The sequence below is a fragment of the Ovis canadensis genome, chromosome 20 (assembly GCF_042477335.2).
Source record: "Ovis canadensis isolate MfBH-ARS-UI-01 breed Bighorn chromosome 20, ARS-UI_OviCan_v2, whole genome shotgun sequence".
Taxonomy (NCBI): domain Eukaryota; kingdom Metazoa; phylum Chordata; class Mammalia; order Artiodactyla; family Bovidae; genus Ovis; species Ovis canadensis.
Genome location: NC_091264.1, coordinates 22,312,347 through 22,328,605, shown reverse-complemented (window position 1 = coordinate 22,328,605; position 16,259 = coordinate 22,312,347). Strand labels below are relative to the sequence as shown.

The 16,259-nt window shown below is 44.2% G+C and overlaps 1 protein-coding gene across 7 annotated transcripts; it reads right to left on the bottom strand.

Annotated features, from left to right (window-relative positions):
- Positions 1–199: 199 nt before the first annotated feature.
- LOC138426066 (HLA class II histocompatibility antigen, DQ alpha 2 chain-like) lies at positions 200–14,801 on the bottom strand. Of its 7 annotated transcripts, none has more exons than XM_069564725.1 (6): positions 14,603–14,738; positions 12,285–12,533; positions 10,544–10,825; positions 9,682–9,857; positions 3,060–3,139; positions 200–716 (listed from the first exon to the last, which is right to left on the bottom strand). In XM_069564725.1, the coding sequence occupies exons 1-6, from the start codon at positions 14,676–14,678 to the stop codon at positions 662–664; spliced, it is 918 nt and encodes a 305-aa protein (XP_069420826.1). In that variant the 5' UTR covers positions 14,679–14,738; the 3' UTR covers positions 200–661. The 7 variants fall into 7 exon arrangements, with proteins under 7 accessions (XP_069420826.1, XP_069420827.1, XP_069420830.1 ...); XM_069564726.1 differs by lacking the exons at positions 200–716; positions 3,060–3,139 and adding exons at positions 7,825–8,141; positions 9,191–9,313; XM_069564729.1 differs by lacking the exons at positions 200–716; positions 3,060–3,139 and adding an exon at positions 7,825–8,141 and having other exon boundaries at positions 14,603–14,801.
- Between the last annotated feature and the right edge of the window lie 1,458 nt (positions 14,802–16,259).

Below are 16,259 nucleotides of genomic sequence, written 5' to 3'. Positions count from 1 at the left end.
AATCAATTTGCTATACACCTGAAATGAATAGAACATTGTAAATCAACTATAGTCTAATACAAAATAAATTTTTTTAAAAAAGAATGAAGAAAAAAAAGATTATCCGTGAATGTGCTTTCTGTCTATAGCACAGCACAGAAGCAGTAGAAGAAGTCAAGAGGAACACTGTTTGAACACCCACTACACAGGGGACAGCGAATCCTTAAAAATACTTTATTTCAGTTAGTAATATCAGTTATTTCCAGATAGAACCCTCTGCAATAAAAAATAAGGGGGGATGATATTGTTACACAATAGGTGATGTGCGGATCAACTGCTTCTGGGTTCAGTAGACGTTTTCTGCTTAGAACAACAACAATGTCTAGTCAACTTTGTCTCAAACTCACAACCAGTTCATTTAGGTGTGATTCTCAGTGAGAAATCACTGATTCGCCGGTCTCTTTATGCACTATTTTAAGCTATTTTTATGGCTTCCTTCTTTTAGTGACTGACAGCTGGCCTGAGAATGGTCTTATCTTGCAAACACAGGCTTTGGTTTCGCTGAGGAGAAGCCAGCATCACCGCACTTTCTTTTTCAGTCTGCTGTGGGCCGGGAGTTTCCAGAAAAGCACAGAGTAATCTGGGTAATCCTTCCACAGGGTGTCTGTCCTCCCCTCTGCTTTCACTCACTTTCTGTCCTCTCACTCCAGAAAATCACATTCTTTGTCTCTTTACGGCTGTAAAACATTTTACTTGAAGTGGTAAAATAGAACTCTATATAGAAAAGCAAGTTAAATCCACTGATATCACTATACCTACACAAATGGCTAAATTAGAAAAAAACAAATGGAGACTATCTAATGTCAAGATGCCTTCTAGCCTAAATGCTCACCTTTTGCGTTTGGTTGTGTAAAATAGTACAACCAGTGCTTTAGAAGGCTGGCCATTTCTTGGAAAGATAGACTTATCCTATGACACAACAATGTTGCTTGTAAATCCTTACCTAAAGAAATGTAAACATATGTCCATAAACTGGCTTATTAAAAATGTTCAGAGCTACTGTTTATTATTTATATTAGCCCCAAACAGAAAATAACTAAAAAGTCTCTCAGCAAAATCGGAAATCAACAAATTTCCTTTCTTCAGAGAATAACAAGGAGCGAATTATTCACACAGGCAACATGGATTAAACTCACAGGCAACAACAAGCCTCATGTTGGGTGAAAGAAGCCAGACAAAAGAGAGCACAGACTGTACAATGTCTTGTTTGCGAGGTTTTGGAAGTCTACCTCGACCCCAGGGAGCTGTGGCAGTAGTAACTCTAGCACAGTGCTCCTTCGGATGAGACACATGGGATGACTAGGGATTTATCACACGTGCACCTCCAGAAAAGGGCTTCCCAGGAGGCTCAGCAACAAAGAATCTGCTGGACAATGCAGGAGACGCCAGAGACGCAGGTTCAGTCGCTGGGTTGGGAAGATCCCCTGGATGAGGAAATGGCAACCCACTCCAGTATTCTTGTCTGAGTAATCCCATGGACAGAAATTAAGATGATCCTAGACAGTGTATTAAAAAGCAGAGAGATCACTTTGCCGACAAACACCCATGTAGTCAGAGTTACAGTTTTTCCAGTAGTCGTGTATGGATGTGATAGTTAGACCATAAAGATGGCTGAGCACCTAAGAATTGATGCTTTCAAACTGCGGTGCTGGAGAAGACTCTTGAGAGTTCCTTGGACAGCAAACCAGTCAATCCTAAAGGAAGTCAACTCTAAATATTCATTCAAGGGACTGGTGCTGAAGCTCCAGTACTTTAGCCACCTGCTGTGAACAGCCAACTCCTTGGAAAAGACCCTGATACTTAGAAAGACTGAGGGCAGGAGGTGAAGGGAGTGACAGAGGATAAGATGTTTGGATATCATCACTGACTCAATGGACATGAGTTTGAGCAAACACCAGGGGATAATTGAAGGACAGGGGAGCCTGGTGTGCTTCCGTCCATGGGGTTGCAAAGAGTTGGACAGCACTGAGCAATGGAACGTGCATGCGTGCATCAGCAAAAAATGACAAGATTGTGAACAAATGGCTATGATAAGTCACCCCACTGAAAAATTACAAAATACCCAAGCCCTTGTCTTAGACTGCTTTTAGGAGAACTTGATTTAAGACAAATGCTTTGTGCAATTATTGTCAAGAGCCAGGTTAAATGTAAATTTGTTATTACATTTTAGTCACTAAGTTGTGTCTGACTTTTTGTGACCCCATGGACTATAGCCTGCCAGCCTCCTCCATCCATGGGATTTTCCAGGCAAGAATACTGGAGTTGGTATTTGGAGTTGCCATTTCTTTCTTCAGGGGGTCTTTCTGACCCATTGGATCGAACCTGTGTCTCCTGCTTGGCAGGAGGATTCTTTACCACTGAGCCACCCGGGAAACCCAAACGCAAATATATATATAGATATATATGCTTAGTTGCTCAGTTGTTTCTGACTCTTTGTGACCCCATGGACTGTAACCCACCAGGCTTCTCTGTCCATGGGATTCTCCAGGCAAGAATACTGCAGTGGGTTGCCATGCCCTCCTCCAAGGGATCTATCTTTCCAACCCAGGGATCGAACCTAGGTCTCCTGCATTGCACGCAGATTCTTTACCGTCTAAGCCACCAGGGAAGCCCAAGAATACTGGAGTGGGTAGCCTATCCATTCTCCAGGGGATCTTTCTGACCCATGAATCCATCAAGACTCTCTTGCATTGCAGATGGATTCTTTACCAGCTGAGCCACCAGGGAAACCCAATATATGCTGTGTTTTTCATGTTTCATCAAGAATGTGGACCTAGAGAATTCCCTGGTGGGCTAGTGCTTAGGACCCAGTGCTTTCACAGCTCATAGCCCAGGTTCCACCTCAGTCAGGGGAAATGGGAACTAAGATTCCACAAGCCTTTGGCTATGATAAGTCACCATACTGAAAAATTACAAAATACCCAAGCCCTTGTCTTAGACTGCTTTTAGGAGAACTTGATTTAAGACAAATGCAAAAATAAATAGATAAATAAACAAAATGCAGACCTATAATTGTTTACCTCGAAGCACACTTCATTGCATTCTGATTACAATTTCTCATCTCAAAATCAGTAACAGACTTCCAGTAGGATTTATTTCCCTGTAAATTTAAAGAGACAACATATTAATCTACTAAGTTTTGATTATGAGGTTCTTAAAATCACTGCTATACCTTGCTAATCCAACAGCCATTAGCTCCATGTTTGTTGTTAACAGAGCTCCCAAACTGAGTTTAAGAATATGGGAGTAATTATCAGCTCTTTCTGTGTGCCTCTATCAGTAAATATTTTCCTTCACAATCTTACAACATATTAAAAAAGTAATTTGTTGAGATCCAGACAATTCTTTTTTCTATTTTGACAATGTAAAATTCAAGAGAAAATGATTCTGATGAAGTACCCCTAATTACATGTCAGCATTCACTTTTTTTCAGTGCATATCTACATGAGTGAAATCCAAATCAAAGGTCTTCTGCAGGGCACACAAGCCTCACTCATTATATTGAAACAATTTATATAATTTTTTGATTGGGTCAGGTCTTAGTTCCTCCATGTGGGATCTCTAGTTCCCTGACAAAGGATGGAACCTGGGCCTCCTACGTTGGGAGCACCAAGGCTTAGCCACTGCACCACAAGGGAAGTCCCTCATTCATTATTTTTAATTCTCTGTTTTGCCACTTCTGTTAGGAAACTATTGACCAAAACCACCCGCCTTGGCCAGGCACAATGATAGCCACTTGCATGAGTTGTCTCACAAAAGGATCTCCCGATAAGGAACAAGGTGTGGCCCCCGAAAACCAACTGGGAGAATTTGCCAAAGGCGCAAAGCGGGGAGGAGACACCCGCCCACAGTATGTGCTACCGACTTCCCAGAATCCTTTGCTCTGGAATTCATCTCGGCTGAGTGATGCGTGAGCCACCAGGAAGGACCCTGCGTCAAAACGATTGGCCAGAGACAAGCGGGAAACTAACCAGTCTCCATGAGACCCGGGCCTCGAGGCAGGGGGCGGAGCAGTCCCCCGGGCTCCCCGACCCCCTGCTCCCCGCCGGGCGCGCCTTTATAGCGTCTCTAGCTCTGTCAGCACGTGTGTCTCCTGGGACGGCTCATTTCCGAGTGTCCAGTCTCGGGCCGTGGAGGGGGTTGGGTCTCCCTTCCTGCAGCTCTTCCAGTATCTGGCTGTACCAGTGATGCACTCCCCTACCCTCTGCTTTATTTTTATTCTTTGGGTTTTTACTTTTCCCTGAAGTGCTTCCCTCTTCCTTCTTGTCTTGCTTTCTGAGGTACGTGTGAAGCGACCACTTCCAGTTTCAGATCTTTCCTAAGCCTGCATCTGTCGCTTGTCCTCTGGTGATGTTCCTTTTGAGACTTTGCCACCAGAAGAACTTTCCCAAGAAGGAGTCCCGTCATCCAACAGAAGATGTTGACTATTTTCCTCTATTGTGTCCAACAATATAAGCTTCATGTAACCTTTTTACCTTGAACTGAGCCTGCAGGTCCTTTAACGAGGATAGGATGGGTAAGAGTCATCACGATCCTTCCAAGTATTTTCCTTATTGATCCATATCCTTGGGCATTGGATCTTAAATTTCTATTAGTTTAAAAGGTCTTCATGTCTCTTAAGTGTAAACATATCATTTTCCTTAAAGAGCACATTTCCTGAAGTAAACTGGATTTATATTTCCTGAACTGGGTTTATATCTAGGAAAGCTATACACACAATTCTTTAGCTCATGACTTGAGAATATTTTTATAATAGGAGATATAATAATACTAACATTTCTTTTAGAGTGACATGTAACTTCTGTCGGGAGAGTTTCATGAACCTGTGTGCAGAGTCTCATCAATAACAAACCATGCGGTTTATAAAGCAAAACACAACCAGCTTCCCAGGAGCTTCTTGTGTGCACATTCTGATTACTATCTTTTCCTTTAAGAGGAAAATATTACTCTGAATTTTGTGAAAACTATCTTCTTATTTTTCTTATGTATGCATGACTTTGAATTTAATATAAATACAAAATAACTTTATTCTGTTTGTTTCTTTTGATAAATATTTTGTTTAGGAGAACCACCATTTTCTTGTGTGTAGTTATATGCACATCCATTGTTACTGTTTAGTCACTTCAGTCGTGTCCGACTCTGTGCAACCCCATAGATGGCAGCCCACCATCCCAGGCTCCCCCGTCCCTGGGATTCTCCAGGCAAGAACACTGGAGTGAGTTGCCATTTCCTTCTCCAGTGCATGAAAGTGAAGAGTGAAAGTGAAGTTGCTCAGTCGTGTCCGACTCTTAGCGACCCCATGGACTGCAGCCTACCAGGCTCCTCCGTCCATGGGATTTTCCAGGCAAGAGTACTGGAGTGGGGTGCCATCCATTAGGATGGTTATTATCAAAAACTCAGAAAATAACAAGTGTTGGCATGAATGTGGAGAAATAGGAACCCATGTACATTGCTGACAGGAATGTAGAATGGTGTAGCCATTGTGAAAATCAGTATGGTGGGTCATCAAAAAATTAAACATACGATTACCATATGGTCTAGCAATGGAACTCTCTATTATATCTCCAAAGAGTGGAAAACAGGGACTAAAAAAGCAATGTCCACAAAAGCATTATTCACAGTAGCCAAAGATGGAAACAGCTCAAACGTTTGTTGATGGATGAGTGGATAAACAAAATGGAGTATACGGACATACGAAATACTGTGTGTGCTCAGTTGCTCAGTCATGTCCAACTCTTTGCAATCCCATGGACTGAAGCCCTCCAGGCCCCTCTGTCCATGGAATTTTCCAGGCAAGAATCCTGGAGCGGGTTACCGTTTCCTTTTCCAGGGGATCTTCCCAACCCAGGGATCAAACCTGTGTCTCTTGTGTCTCCTGCATTCCCAAGTGGATTCTTTACCACTGAGCCACCTGGGAAGCCCAGTGGAATATTATTTAACCTTAAAAAGGGAGGAAAAGTGGACAAAGGCTACAACATGGCTGAGCCTTGAAGATATTATGCTAAATTAAAATGCTGCTAAGTCACTTCAGTCGTGTCTGACTCTGTGCAACCCCAGAGATGGCAGCCCACCAGGCTCCCCCGTCCCTGGGATTCTCCAGGCAAGAACACTGGAGTGGGTTGCCATTTCCTTCTCCAATGCATGAAAGTGAAAAGTGAAAGTGAAGTTGCTCAGTTGTGTCCGTCTGTTCACGACCCCATGGACTGCAGCCCACCAGGCTCCCCCATCCATGGGATTCTCCAGGCAAGAGCACCGGAGTGGGGTGCCATCACCAATCACAAAAGGACAAATACTGTATGATTACATTTGTGTGAAGTGTCTTGAATAGTCAAATTTATAGAGATAAAAAGGAGAATGGGGATATCCCTGGTGGTCCAGGGACTAAAAATCTGCCTGCCAATGCGAGGAATGAGTTTGATCTCTGGTCAGGGAAGATCCCACACATCGCAGGGCAACTAAGCCGATGAGCCACAACCACTGAGCCTGGTCACCTAGAGCCCGGGCTCAGCAACAGGAGAAGCCACCGCAATGAGGAGCCCGTGCAAAACTAGAGAGTAGACCCCACTCTCTGCAGCTAGGGAAAGCCCTTGCACAGCAATGGAGACCCAGCACAGCCACACACACACACAACTTAATACAAAAAAGTAGAATGGTGGTTATCAGGGGCTGAAGGGAGGGTGGAAATAGAGGCATCATTTAGTAGTTACAGAGTTTCAGTTTAGGAAGATGAAAAAGTAATGGTTGACAGTAATGGTTGCATAACACAGTGTAAATGTATTTAAGGCTCCTGAACCACACCCTCAAAATGGTTAAAATGGTGAATTTTAGTTATGGCTCTTCTACCCCAATCGGACACGACTGAGTGACTGAACTGAACTGAACTGAACCATAATGAAATAGAAAAGGAAAGAAAGAGAAAGGGCAAGAAACAAGGAAGTTAAGAATACCTCATGCCTGGAATTGGTGTAAAGATGTATATAAAATTAAGTAGTTTAAGCACAAAGAATGCTCAGCAAGGACTAAATGTGACCCCTGGAGTTTGGACATTGAGATTGGAGTTTTGATTCCAGATAATATGAATTACAGTCAGAGGTAACATGATGGGTGCTTTCCATGTGACACTCATTAGGCTAAGTGTTTTATATGTATTATCTTGCGGATCCTCTCAACAGCCCATTTTGTGGTTACTAAAGGATTATACTGTATAAAAATGTGAAATATGGTGGTCTTAATACATTACTGAAATCTCAGTCTATTTACAAAGTCTCATACAATAGAACAACACCGATTAAAGATAGTATGCTAATAAACCTAATTTGGGGACTTCCCTGGGCATTCAATGGTTAAAACTCTAACTTCAGCTGTAAGGGTCATGGGTTCAATCTTTGGTCAGAGACCTTAGATCTTCCATGCCGTGCAGCACAACTGAAAATAAAATAAAAATAAAAAAACACATAATTTGTGAACTTGAGGGTGGAGTGCGTTTACATAGTACTTATAGTATTGCTAAATGGGGGTACCTTACAGGGCAGTGAGGTTGCCCCTGCTCTGGGCCTGTCAGCCAGTCTCTCCTTTCTCCTTGATATTAACCCAGATAAGAGAAAGTGCGGGGCGTTTTCTGAGACACAGACAGCATTATCTTTTTCTATCGTTCTCACTTCTATGCTCTGTCTCATCCCACCTGGAGACTTTCTGTCTCATCAGGATGAAAATGGGGAGGAGAGCTTTACATCATTCTGCTCCTTCACGGATCCATGTTTCTGACTTTGCACTCTCAAAATCCAGTTTTGATGTTTAAAAGATTTTATTTCAGTGTCTGGTCTGGCACCGCCCCCCCGCCTCAACACACACTTTTTTGCATGTTAGATATAAACACTGCACTGAGGGGAGAAATTTTGCTTTATATTCATTGATACTTAAATGTAAGAAGAGAGAGAGTGCAAAGAGAAAGTTTAGGGAGGAAAAAAGGTCCCCATTTAAGAATATCATTTTCACACTTTGGCTGTGTGGTATTAACATGATCTGAGAAACAGGTTCCATGGAGCTGACATTTCCATGAGCCTTCCAACACAGGGGCTTCCATGCTTATACAGGAGTTAGCCCTAGGAACAGAGAAAATGGACACCCTGAACAAAAATACCCTAGAAAGAGATTTGTCTTTTAAAAAAATTTCTTTTTGTTGAATTACAATGTTGTGTTAATTACTGCTGTACAGCAAAATGACTCAGTTATACATACATCCATCTGTATATATTCTTGTGGTCATTTTCCATTATGGTTTATCACAGGATACTGAAGATAGTTCCCTGTGCTACACAGTAGGACCCTGTTGTTTATCCATTCTACAAGTACCAGTTTGCATCTGCTAATCCCAAACTCCCAGTCCAACTTTCTCCATCTCCCTCCTCCCTTGGCAGCCGCCAGTCCATCTGCTATGCTCCTGATCCCGCTTCTGTTTCATAGGAAGGTTCACTTGCGTCATATTCTAGATTCCACACAGAAGTCATACCCTATGGTATTTGTCTTTCTCTTTCTGACTTACTTAGCAAGACAGTCTCTTGACGCAAGATCTATTTATTTGTTTGGAACAGATGTTGGATTAAAGTGACCAAGAAGTAGGTGGCTGGGTGGAACAATCCAGGTCTCTGTGACAGGTAGGCAATGAATCAAAGACTAAGTTGGGAGAATTCGTGAGGGTCAGTGATCTTCGAAGGAAAATTCCTCCATAAAGTCCGCCCCAGCAGGGAGAGCAGGAGGGTGTGGAAGGAGCTCTGTGATGAAGTGGACCAAGGAGCACGTCTCAGTCAAGGTCAAGATGGGGAACTGGAGCTTGAACCATGCCTTTCTTTTCTTGTAAAGACTGATCACCTGAAACACCAAGCAGCATGAGGCTGATGGTCCTGTGCTCCTGATGCTGCAGTGAAAACAGAAATGAAGACTTTCCTCTCCTGAGAACAAGTGAAAGGAACAGTGCACAGAGGAGAGAAGCAGCATACACAGACCTGAAGGAGTTAATCACCCCTAGCTTTCCTTTCAGCATTACTCAACTGTAGCCTGTATCTCACAGAATGAACCTGACACCATGTAAATTATATCCGGTACCTACTGCCCCTTAACCCTACGCAAATTACATCCTGCACCTGGTGCTTACCTTCCCAGCGCTCCCTTTGCAGACCACCCCTTGTAGCATTTTGCACTGCAGAAAGAGGGCTGCAATATTATAAATCAGAGACAAACTGACCCAATTATTGGGCTTCCTGAAGCCAGTTCTGTTCTGAAACAGTAAAGAAGAATGCAAGACTCTCACTGTTTTGTTCCTGACCACAGACCTTGGCCTGTGAACCCCAGCTATATGGTCCCCTCCAATTCCCCATCGCGTGGGGCACTAGCCTGCTATGCTCTGCTGTGTTCTTCCCGCAGCCGACAAAAGCCATCTTTCTATTCCTCCAGACTCTGTCTCCGTATTTTTTATTCAGCATCAGTGGGCAGAAAAAACCAAGATTTTGGCGGTAACTCCGTCCCAGCGTCAACCCATCTCCAATTTGCCCACAGTTGTTCAAACACATGTATGTATCCTGGATGCCAATCTTCCACCCTTGCCTTCCCTGCCTGAAGTGCCATCTTTCTAGATCTGATCCTTACCTTCCCATCTTTCAGGCCATGACTCATGGCCCTTCGACGTCTGGAGGCAGCACCTGAGCACCGGACTCGGAGGATGAGGACAGTGCCCACCACGATGCCCATGAGGCCCATGGGCAGCCCCAGGGCACAGACCACAGTCTCTGTCAGCTCTGATGTAGGGGTTGGAATCTTGGGCTCTGAGAACAAAAAGACTTATAGGGTCAAAGTGATACCGAGCAGGGTCCTGTGATGCTCCTGTGCACAAAAGCCTTTCTGTGTCTCCCCGTTTGTTGTTTGCAGGAAACGGGCTTCGTTCAGCCTCCATGACCTCTCTGAGTTCAAGAGGCAGGCTCAAACAGGTGTTATTCAGGGAAGGGAGGGGATGTGGAGACAAGGGAGGAGCAGTTAGGAAACAGCAGTGCAGCCTTGGGGCAGGGTCCTGGCTCCCCGTCAAGGGATACACACAACACTCTTTGAGCTGTTTGGCAGTTGTTGAAATCTCCAACCAGTGGCGAAATTAACTATATGCTGCCCATGGCACACTGACCCCAGACTGGCTGTCAACAGAAGGTTAATGATGCTGACTCCCTCTTGGCTCACCATCAGCCAATTAGAAGAATGTTCAGGAGCTGATCACACTCTCTTTGACCACACCATTACTATAAAACTCCTCACTACCCCCTCCAGGTGGGGACACACAGTTTTGAGAGCAGTAGTCCACTGGGGCCCCCTTTGCCTGGCAAAGAAATAAAGCTGTTCTTTCTACTTCACCCCAAACCCTGTCTCCAAGATTTGATTCAGTCTCAGAGTCCAGAGGCTGGATTCAGAAGGAATGCAGGTGGATTGGATGTGGAGAAGGGCGTGTGTTTTGGAATGCACGTACCCCAGTGCTTGACGAGGGGCTCTTCCAGGCCCCAGTGCTCCACTCTGCAGTCATAGAAGTCTTCACTGGCGGGAAGAAAGGTGAGGTAACTGAACTTGAGGAAGGAGTGGTCACTCTTGGGGTAGAAGGTGGTCTCAGTGATACCTTCTGCAACAAACTGTCCATTGTAAAACCAAGTGATGTTGATCACAGGAGGAAAGATGTTGTCCACTTGACAGATGAGGGTGTTGGGAATCCCCAGGACCACGGAGGATTTGGGAAACACAGTCACTTCAGGGATGTCTACAATGAAGACCAAAGATGGATTGGAATTTCTGACAACCGTGCCTTATGCTCCTTACTCAGTTTAGGGGAGGCTCCCCAACCCTATGCACAATCTCCCCAGCTCTTAGTGTATTATTTCCTATGTCCTTTCAGACTCACTTTACAGTCAGCCATAACCTCCCTTTATTTTCACCTGTTTCTTAGATTATATATTGATCATTATTACTATTATTTTACTGGTAGGACCACCCAAAACTTTGACCTTGGCTCTTCTATCTTCGGAATGAGGAAGATTAGTGCTATCTGTGGTGACTTCAGAACAGGGGCTGACATCTTTATCTACAGATGCTGAACTGTCCTCTGAACTGTGCTGTGAATTCTCTTCTGAACCGTCCTCTTCTTTAGGGTCACTATGAAGCTTAGAACACGTTCTTCTCGCTGGGAATCCACAGGGCAGAGTGGGTCAGTGTGTGAGAGCTAGGAGACAGATGGGCCACGGGCTGAGCAGCTGCAACTGTTCTCCTGCTGATGCTTTAGGACACAATACCAGCAGGAGCACGGGGCCCTGATGAGGTGAAAGACAAAGCGACCACAGCTTCCTCGTTCTGGTGGTCAAGGGGATTTCCCAGCCTGAGGCATGTGCAGAAGAGGTCTTCAGTCTAGGAGGACAAATGAGGAAGGAGACACCAGCCCAGAAGATGTCCTGTCAACCCCCTAGAAACCTTTGCGCCAGAATCCACCTTGGCTGAGAGATGCATGCCCATCAGGAAGAATCCTGAGTCAGGTGAAAACTGGGCACAAGCGAGATGACTGGCCCGAGACAGCCCAGAAAACTGCCCCCATATAAGCAAGCTAAATCGTCCCTACTGTGTGCAGCTCAGCCCATTTGGAGTGAGTCGCCATTTACGTTTAATAGTGAAAGACTGGTTAATAATAGCAATGCATTGTAAAAACTTCAGAAGGAAAGGAGAATCTTTTATGGACCATTTGTTTTGTGTGTGGCAGTTTTCAGTTATTAGTTTTTAAAATCAGCACTTTCTAATGGAAATAGCTTGATAAAAAATCTGTCCAGGGTTTTGAGACCCATTAAAAAATGTTAAAAAAAAAAAAATCCAAACTCTGAGTTCTTTTATGAGCTCTTCCACACATACTCTGTTTTTAATAAACACTGTCTTGATTTCACAAGCTTGGTCTCTTTGCTGAATTCTTTCTTCAAAGGAGACAAGGGCTGAGGTACTACTTGGCTACTTAGGCCAAGAGCTTGGGAATATCCTCTTTTAGAACTTCAAGGAGTGGTTCTTGGAACTTGGGGAGGGATATTTCAAGATTAAATCTGTAGCTGAGGACTGGGTATTTGCCAGGAAATGGAATAGAAAGGGGGAACAATTTAGAGTGTTGGGGGGAAGACTAGCTACCTTGGGGAGGAAAAAGAGACCAGGAACAGGAGATAGATACCGTGAAGAGAGGCCACACTTACCGTTGGTGGCAGGTGTAAAGTTGGAATTTTTCATCAAGATGTCCAAATTTCTTTTTGACATAACAATGTTTCTCAGGGCACTCTGAATTTCAAACATTGTGATATTGTTAAACTCGGGCAGCCTCCAGACAGTCTCTTTTTTCCTCAGGTCCACGTAGAAGAGCTCGTCTCCATCAAATTCAAACGTGAACTGGCCAGAGGCGCCGTACGTCTGGTAGACATTTGTGCCGTAAGTGCCCACGTGGTCCGCTGGTGCGTGGCCATGCCAAAGCAGGAAGGTAAGAACAGGGAAGCGGGATACAGGGGAGGGGAAAGAATTGGATTAAATAAAAACAGATGAGAAGTGGTCTGTCTAGGAGTGTGGGTTCATATTTGGCCTGGTCCTACACCACTTCCTATTTCTGTCTTTTTTATCCTAGGCTTAGGGAGGGTTATGTACATGCCAAGAGGTGCTAAGATGCTGTCTTATTCACTCTGTACCCCAGTAACTTGAGGGGTTCATGGCACATAGCAAGATTTCAGTTAAATGAGTTAATGAATGCTTGTGTGTGTGCTAGTCTCTTCAGTTCAGTTCAGTCGCTCAGTCGTGTCCGACTCTTTGCGACCCCATGAATCGCAGCACGCCAGGCCTCCCTGTCCATCGCCAGCTCCCAGAGTTCACTCAGACTCATGTCTATCAAGTCAGTGATGCCATCCAGCCATCTCATCCTCTGTCGTCCCCTTCTCCTCCTGCCCCCCAATCCCTCCCAGCATCAGAGTCTTTTCCAATGAGTCAATTCTTTGCATGAGGTGGCCAGTCATGACCTATTGTTTGCGACCCTCTGGACTGTAGCCCAGCGGGCTCCTCTGTCCTTGGGATTCTCCTGGCAAGAATACCAGAGGGGGTTGCCATGCTCTCCTCCAGGGGACCTTCCTGACCCAGGGGTCAAACCTGTGTTTCCTGCATTGCAGTTGGATTCCTTACCCCTGAGCTGCTGGGGAAGCCCTAGGTAATGATTACATAATTTTAATTCTTAAGTTTATTTCTAGTCACCTAATCTCTTACTTCTCATAGCACCTATCTCATTCTTAACACACTATGGAATTTATTTACTTATGAAATGTGTTTTTTTTAAAAAGTTATCTGTCTGATTGTAAGAACATGAGTTTCCCGTGAATAGTAATCTTGACCTGTTGTTGTTGTTTGTGCCACATAGCATGAGGGATCTTAGTTCCCTGACCAGGGATTGAATCCTTGTCCTCCGGCAGTAGAAGCATGGAGTCCTGACCGCTGGACCACCAGGGCATTCCCAGAAATCTTGCTTTATGCCCAGAGGAGTGCTTGACACCTCGCTAAATATTTGTTCACCTAATGAATCACAGTTAGAAAATGTTTTGAAGATTCCATTCCATTCTTCTTCTCTTTTCCTTGACTTCCCACCCCACCCCACCCCGCCTTTGGGTTTCAATAACTATTGTCAATGCCCATGACACAGTAGGACAAAGTTTTGGACAGGACACTGAAATTTAGTGGAATAAGCCACCTTCAAGAAGGTGTTGTGAATACAGAATGGAGGAGCCAAGGGGGCTGATTAACCAAAATTAATCTGCTTTTATCCTCTTGTTAGAGCTTTGCTGGCTGGAGGTGACAGGACTGGTAGTTTGGGTTGACAAGCTGAGACTAACCTATTTTAAGTTCCCAGGTTTTCCACCAACATTACCTAAATTTCCAAAACAAACAATCAAATGTGAAGTTATAATAAATCATGCTATACTTGGGCATTACGTTGCTTTTTAGTCCATGGGGTCTCAAAGAGTTGGACAGAACTGAGTGACTTTCACACACATACACATACACACAACTCTTTGTTATTTAGAATGCACATCTGAAAATAGAGTTGCCATATGGTCCAGCAATCCCACTCCTGGGCATATATCCGGAAAGAACTATAATGCAAAAAGATAAATGCACCTTTATTTCACAGCAGTGCTACTTATAAGAGCCAAGACATGGAAACAACCTAAATGTCTACTGACAAATGAATGGATAAAGAAGATGTATATATATAGTTGTTTAGTTGCTAAGTCATGTCAGACTTTTTGTGACCTCATGGACTGCAGCCTGCCAGGCTCCTCTGCCCATGGAATTCTTCAGGCAAGAATACTGAAGTGGGTAGCCATTCCCTTCTCCAGGGCATCTTCCTAATCCAGGGATCAAATCTGGGTCTCCTGCATTGCAGGCAGATTCTTTACCACCTGAGCCACCATACTCCAATATAAAATAAAAATTAAAAAATTCTTCACAATTGTAAACCCCCACCCCTCAACTGTACACTCACCCACGATGTCTTCACCTCCACACAGGCTCATCATGGCTGCCAGAGCGAGAGCCCTCAGAATCAGAGCTTTCTTCATCCTCCTCCTCCTCCAAGGGTTTCCTCAGGAGTGGCTGTTCCAAGTGGTGCCTCACCAGGAAGGTGGTCTAAAGAGAACTGCTGGAGAAATCATGTTGGAGCAGCCCATGCCTCACCCTGCTCTATCGTGTTTCAGCCCATCAGAGAAATTCCCTGAGCTGACACCTCAGTTGCCAGCTGAAGCATTTTTAGGAAGAGACCTGTAAGAAGCCTGGAAAACTCCCTTGTTTTGAATTATCTAAGGGCATAGATTCAAACGCGAGCAGAAGGGTATCATACATAGGAGGAATCATCAAAGAGTAAAGCTTGTCGCAAGAAAATTTGAACGGTTTTGAGAGATCCTAAAGAAAGACGCTTGTGGCTTCCCTTGGGGCTCAGCTGGTAAAGAATCTGCCTGCAAGGCGGGAGACCTGGGTTTGATCCGTGGGTTGGGAAGATCCGCTGGAGAAGGGAAAGGCTGCCCACTCCAGTCTTCTGGCCTGGAGAATTCCATGGACATACAGTCCATGGGGCCGCAGAGTTGAACACGACTGAGCAACTTTCACACAGAGCATAGATTCAAAAGGGAGCAGAAGGAACTTCCATTGTATAAATGAAAGGAGAAACACTCTGACAGAAAATTCCAGTTGCATGGAGCTTACCTCCTATACTTTGGATTAAACTTGTCCTCAAAAAGATCTCTACCAGTACGAGTCAATAAATGTCTTTTATTTTTTTCGACCCTGATATTTTTCTGCTTGGTGTGCATTTTATGATTTGTTTAAAACTGAAGCTTGTGAACAAGGTGCATGTCAAAGAGAATTGTCCCCATTAGTTACAGGCTCTGAGGTCCTACGCGGGGTTCCACATCTGTGCAGAGTCAACTCTAGAATTGGTGGTGTGTATATTTGAAGCTACCCGTGGGCTCACACTCCACTGTCTCCTTTAACATGTGCCTTTATGGACTAGGAGATATTTCTGGGTCCACTCAGAATCTACTCCGTTTACCAGGAAGCCTCCCACTTTCTGTGTAAGAAAACCGGCTTTTTATCATATCATTCTAACCTACTTTCTATTTTGCAGAAGTCTCTTGAGATGCTAGCAGCAGACAGAATACTGTTGTTTTCAGTAATACTAGATTTCACCCGATGTTATTTTCATTTTTAATTTTTCTCATTCACTTAAGAGGCTGAATTTTTTATGCAGAAGATCAGAACACCATCAAACAGTAAGAGACCGCAGAAACAGCCTGGGAAACCCAGGCAAAGTCCTGCTACAAGCTAATAGACAATAGGGGTGCGTGCGCGCGCACGCGCAGTGCATGCGTGTGTGTGTGTGTGTGTGTGTGTGTGTACAGTTGTCAGGGAAGGTTGTAGGAAGATCTGTTACTATGACTTTCTGCCTGCCCGTCTGTCTCATCCATCCATCACACATTTAACCACTTCCTAGATGTTTTTGTGCCTGGGATGGCAGTTTTTCATTTGGACACTGACTAAAATGAATTTTTTTTCCTCAAAGGATACTGTCTAGTTTTTAAAATTTGTTAATTTTAAGTGTACAGAGTAAGGATTCAGTATCTGCATATATTGTAAAATGATCACCA

Bases quoted from the DNA above. Each gene is read 5' to 3' on its own strand.
- LOC138426066 (XM_069564723.1), bottom strand. From the start codon at position 14,678: ATGAAGAAAGCTCTGATTCTGAGGGCTCTCGCTCTGGCAGCCATGATG. The intron at 12,534-14,602 runs GTGAGTGTACAG...GCCACGCACCAG, and splicing joins TGGAGGTGAAGACATCGTGG to CGGACCACGTGGGCACTTAC. The intron at 9,858-10,543 runs GTACGTGCATTC...TTTTGTTCTCAG, and splicing joins GCCCCTCGTCAAGCACTGGG to AGCCCAAGATTCCAACCCCT.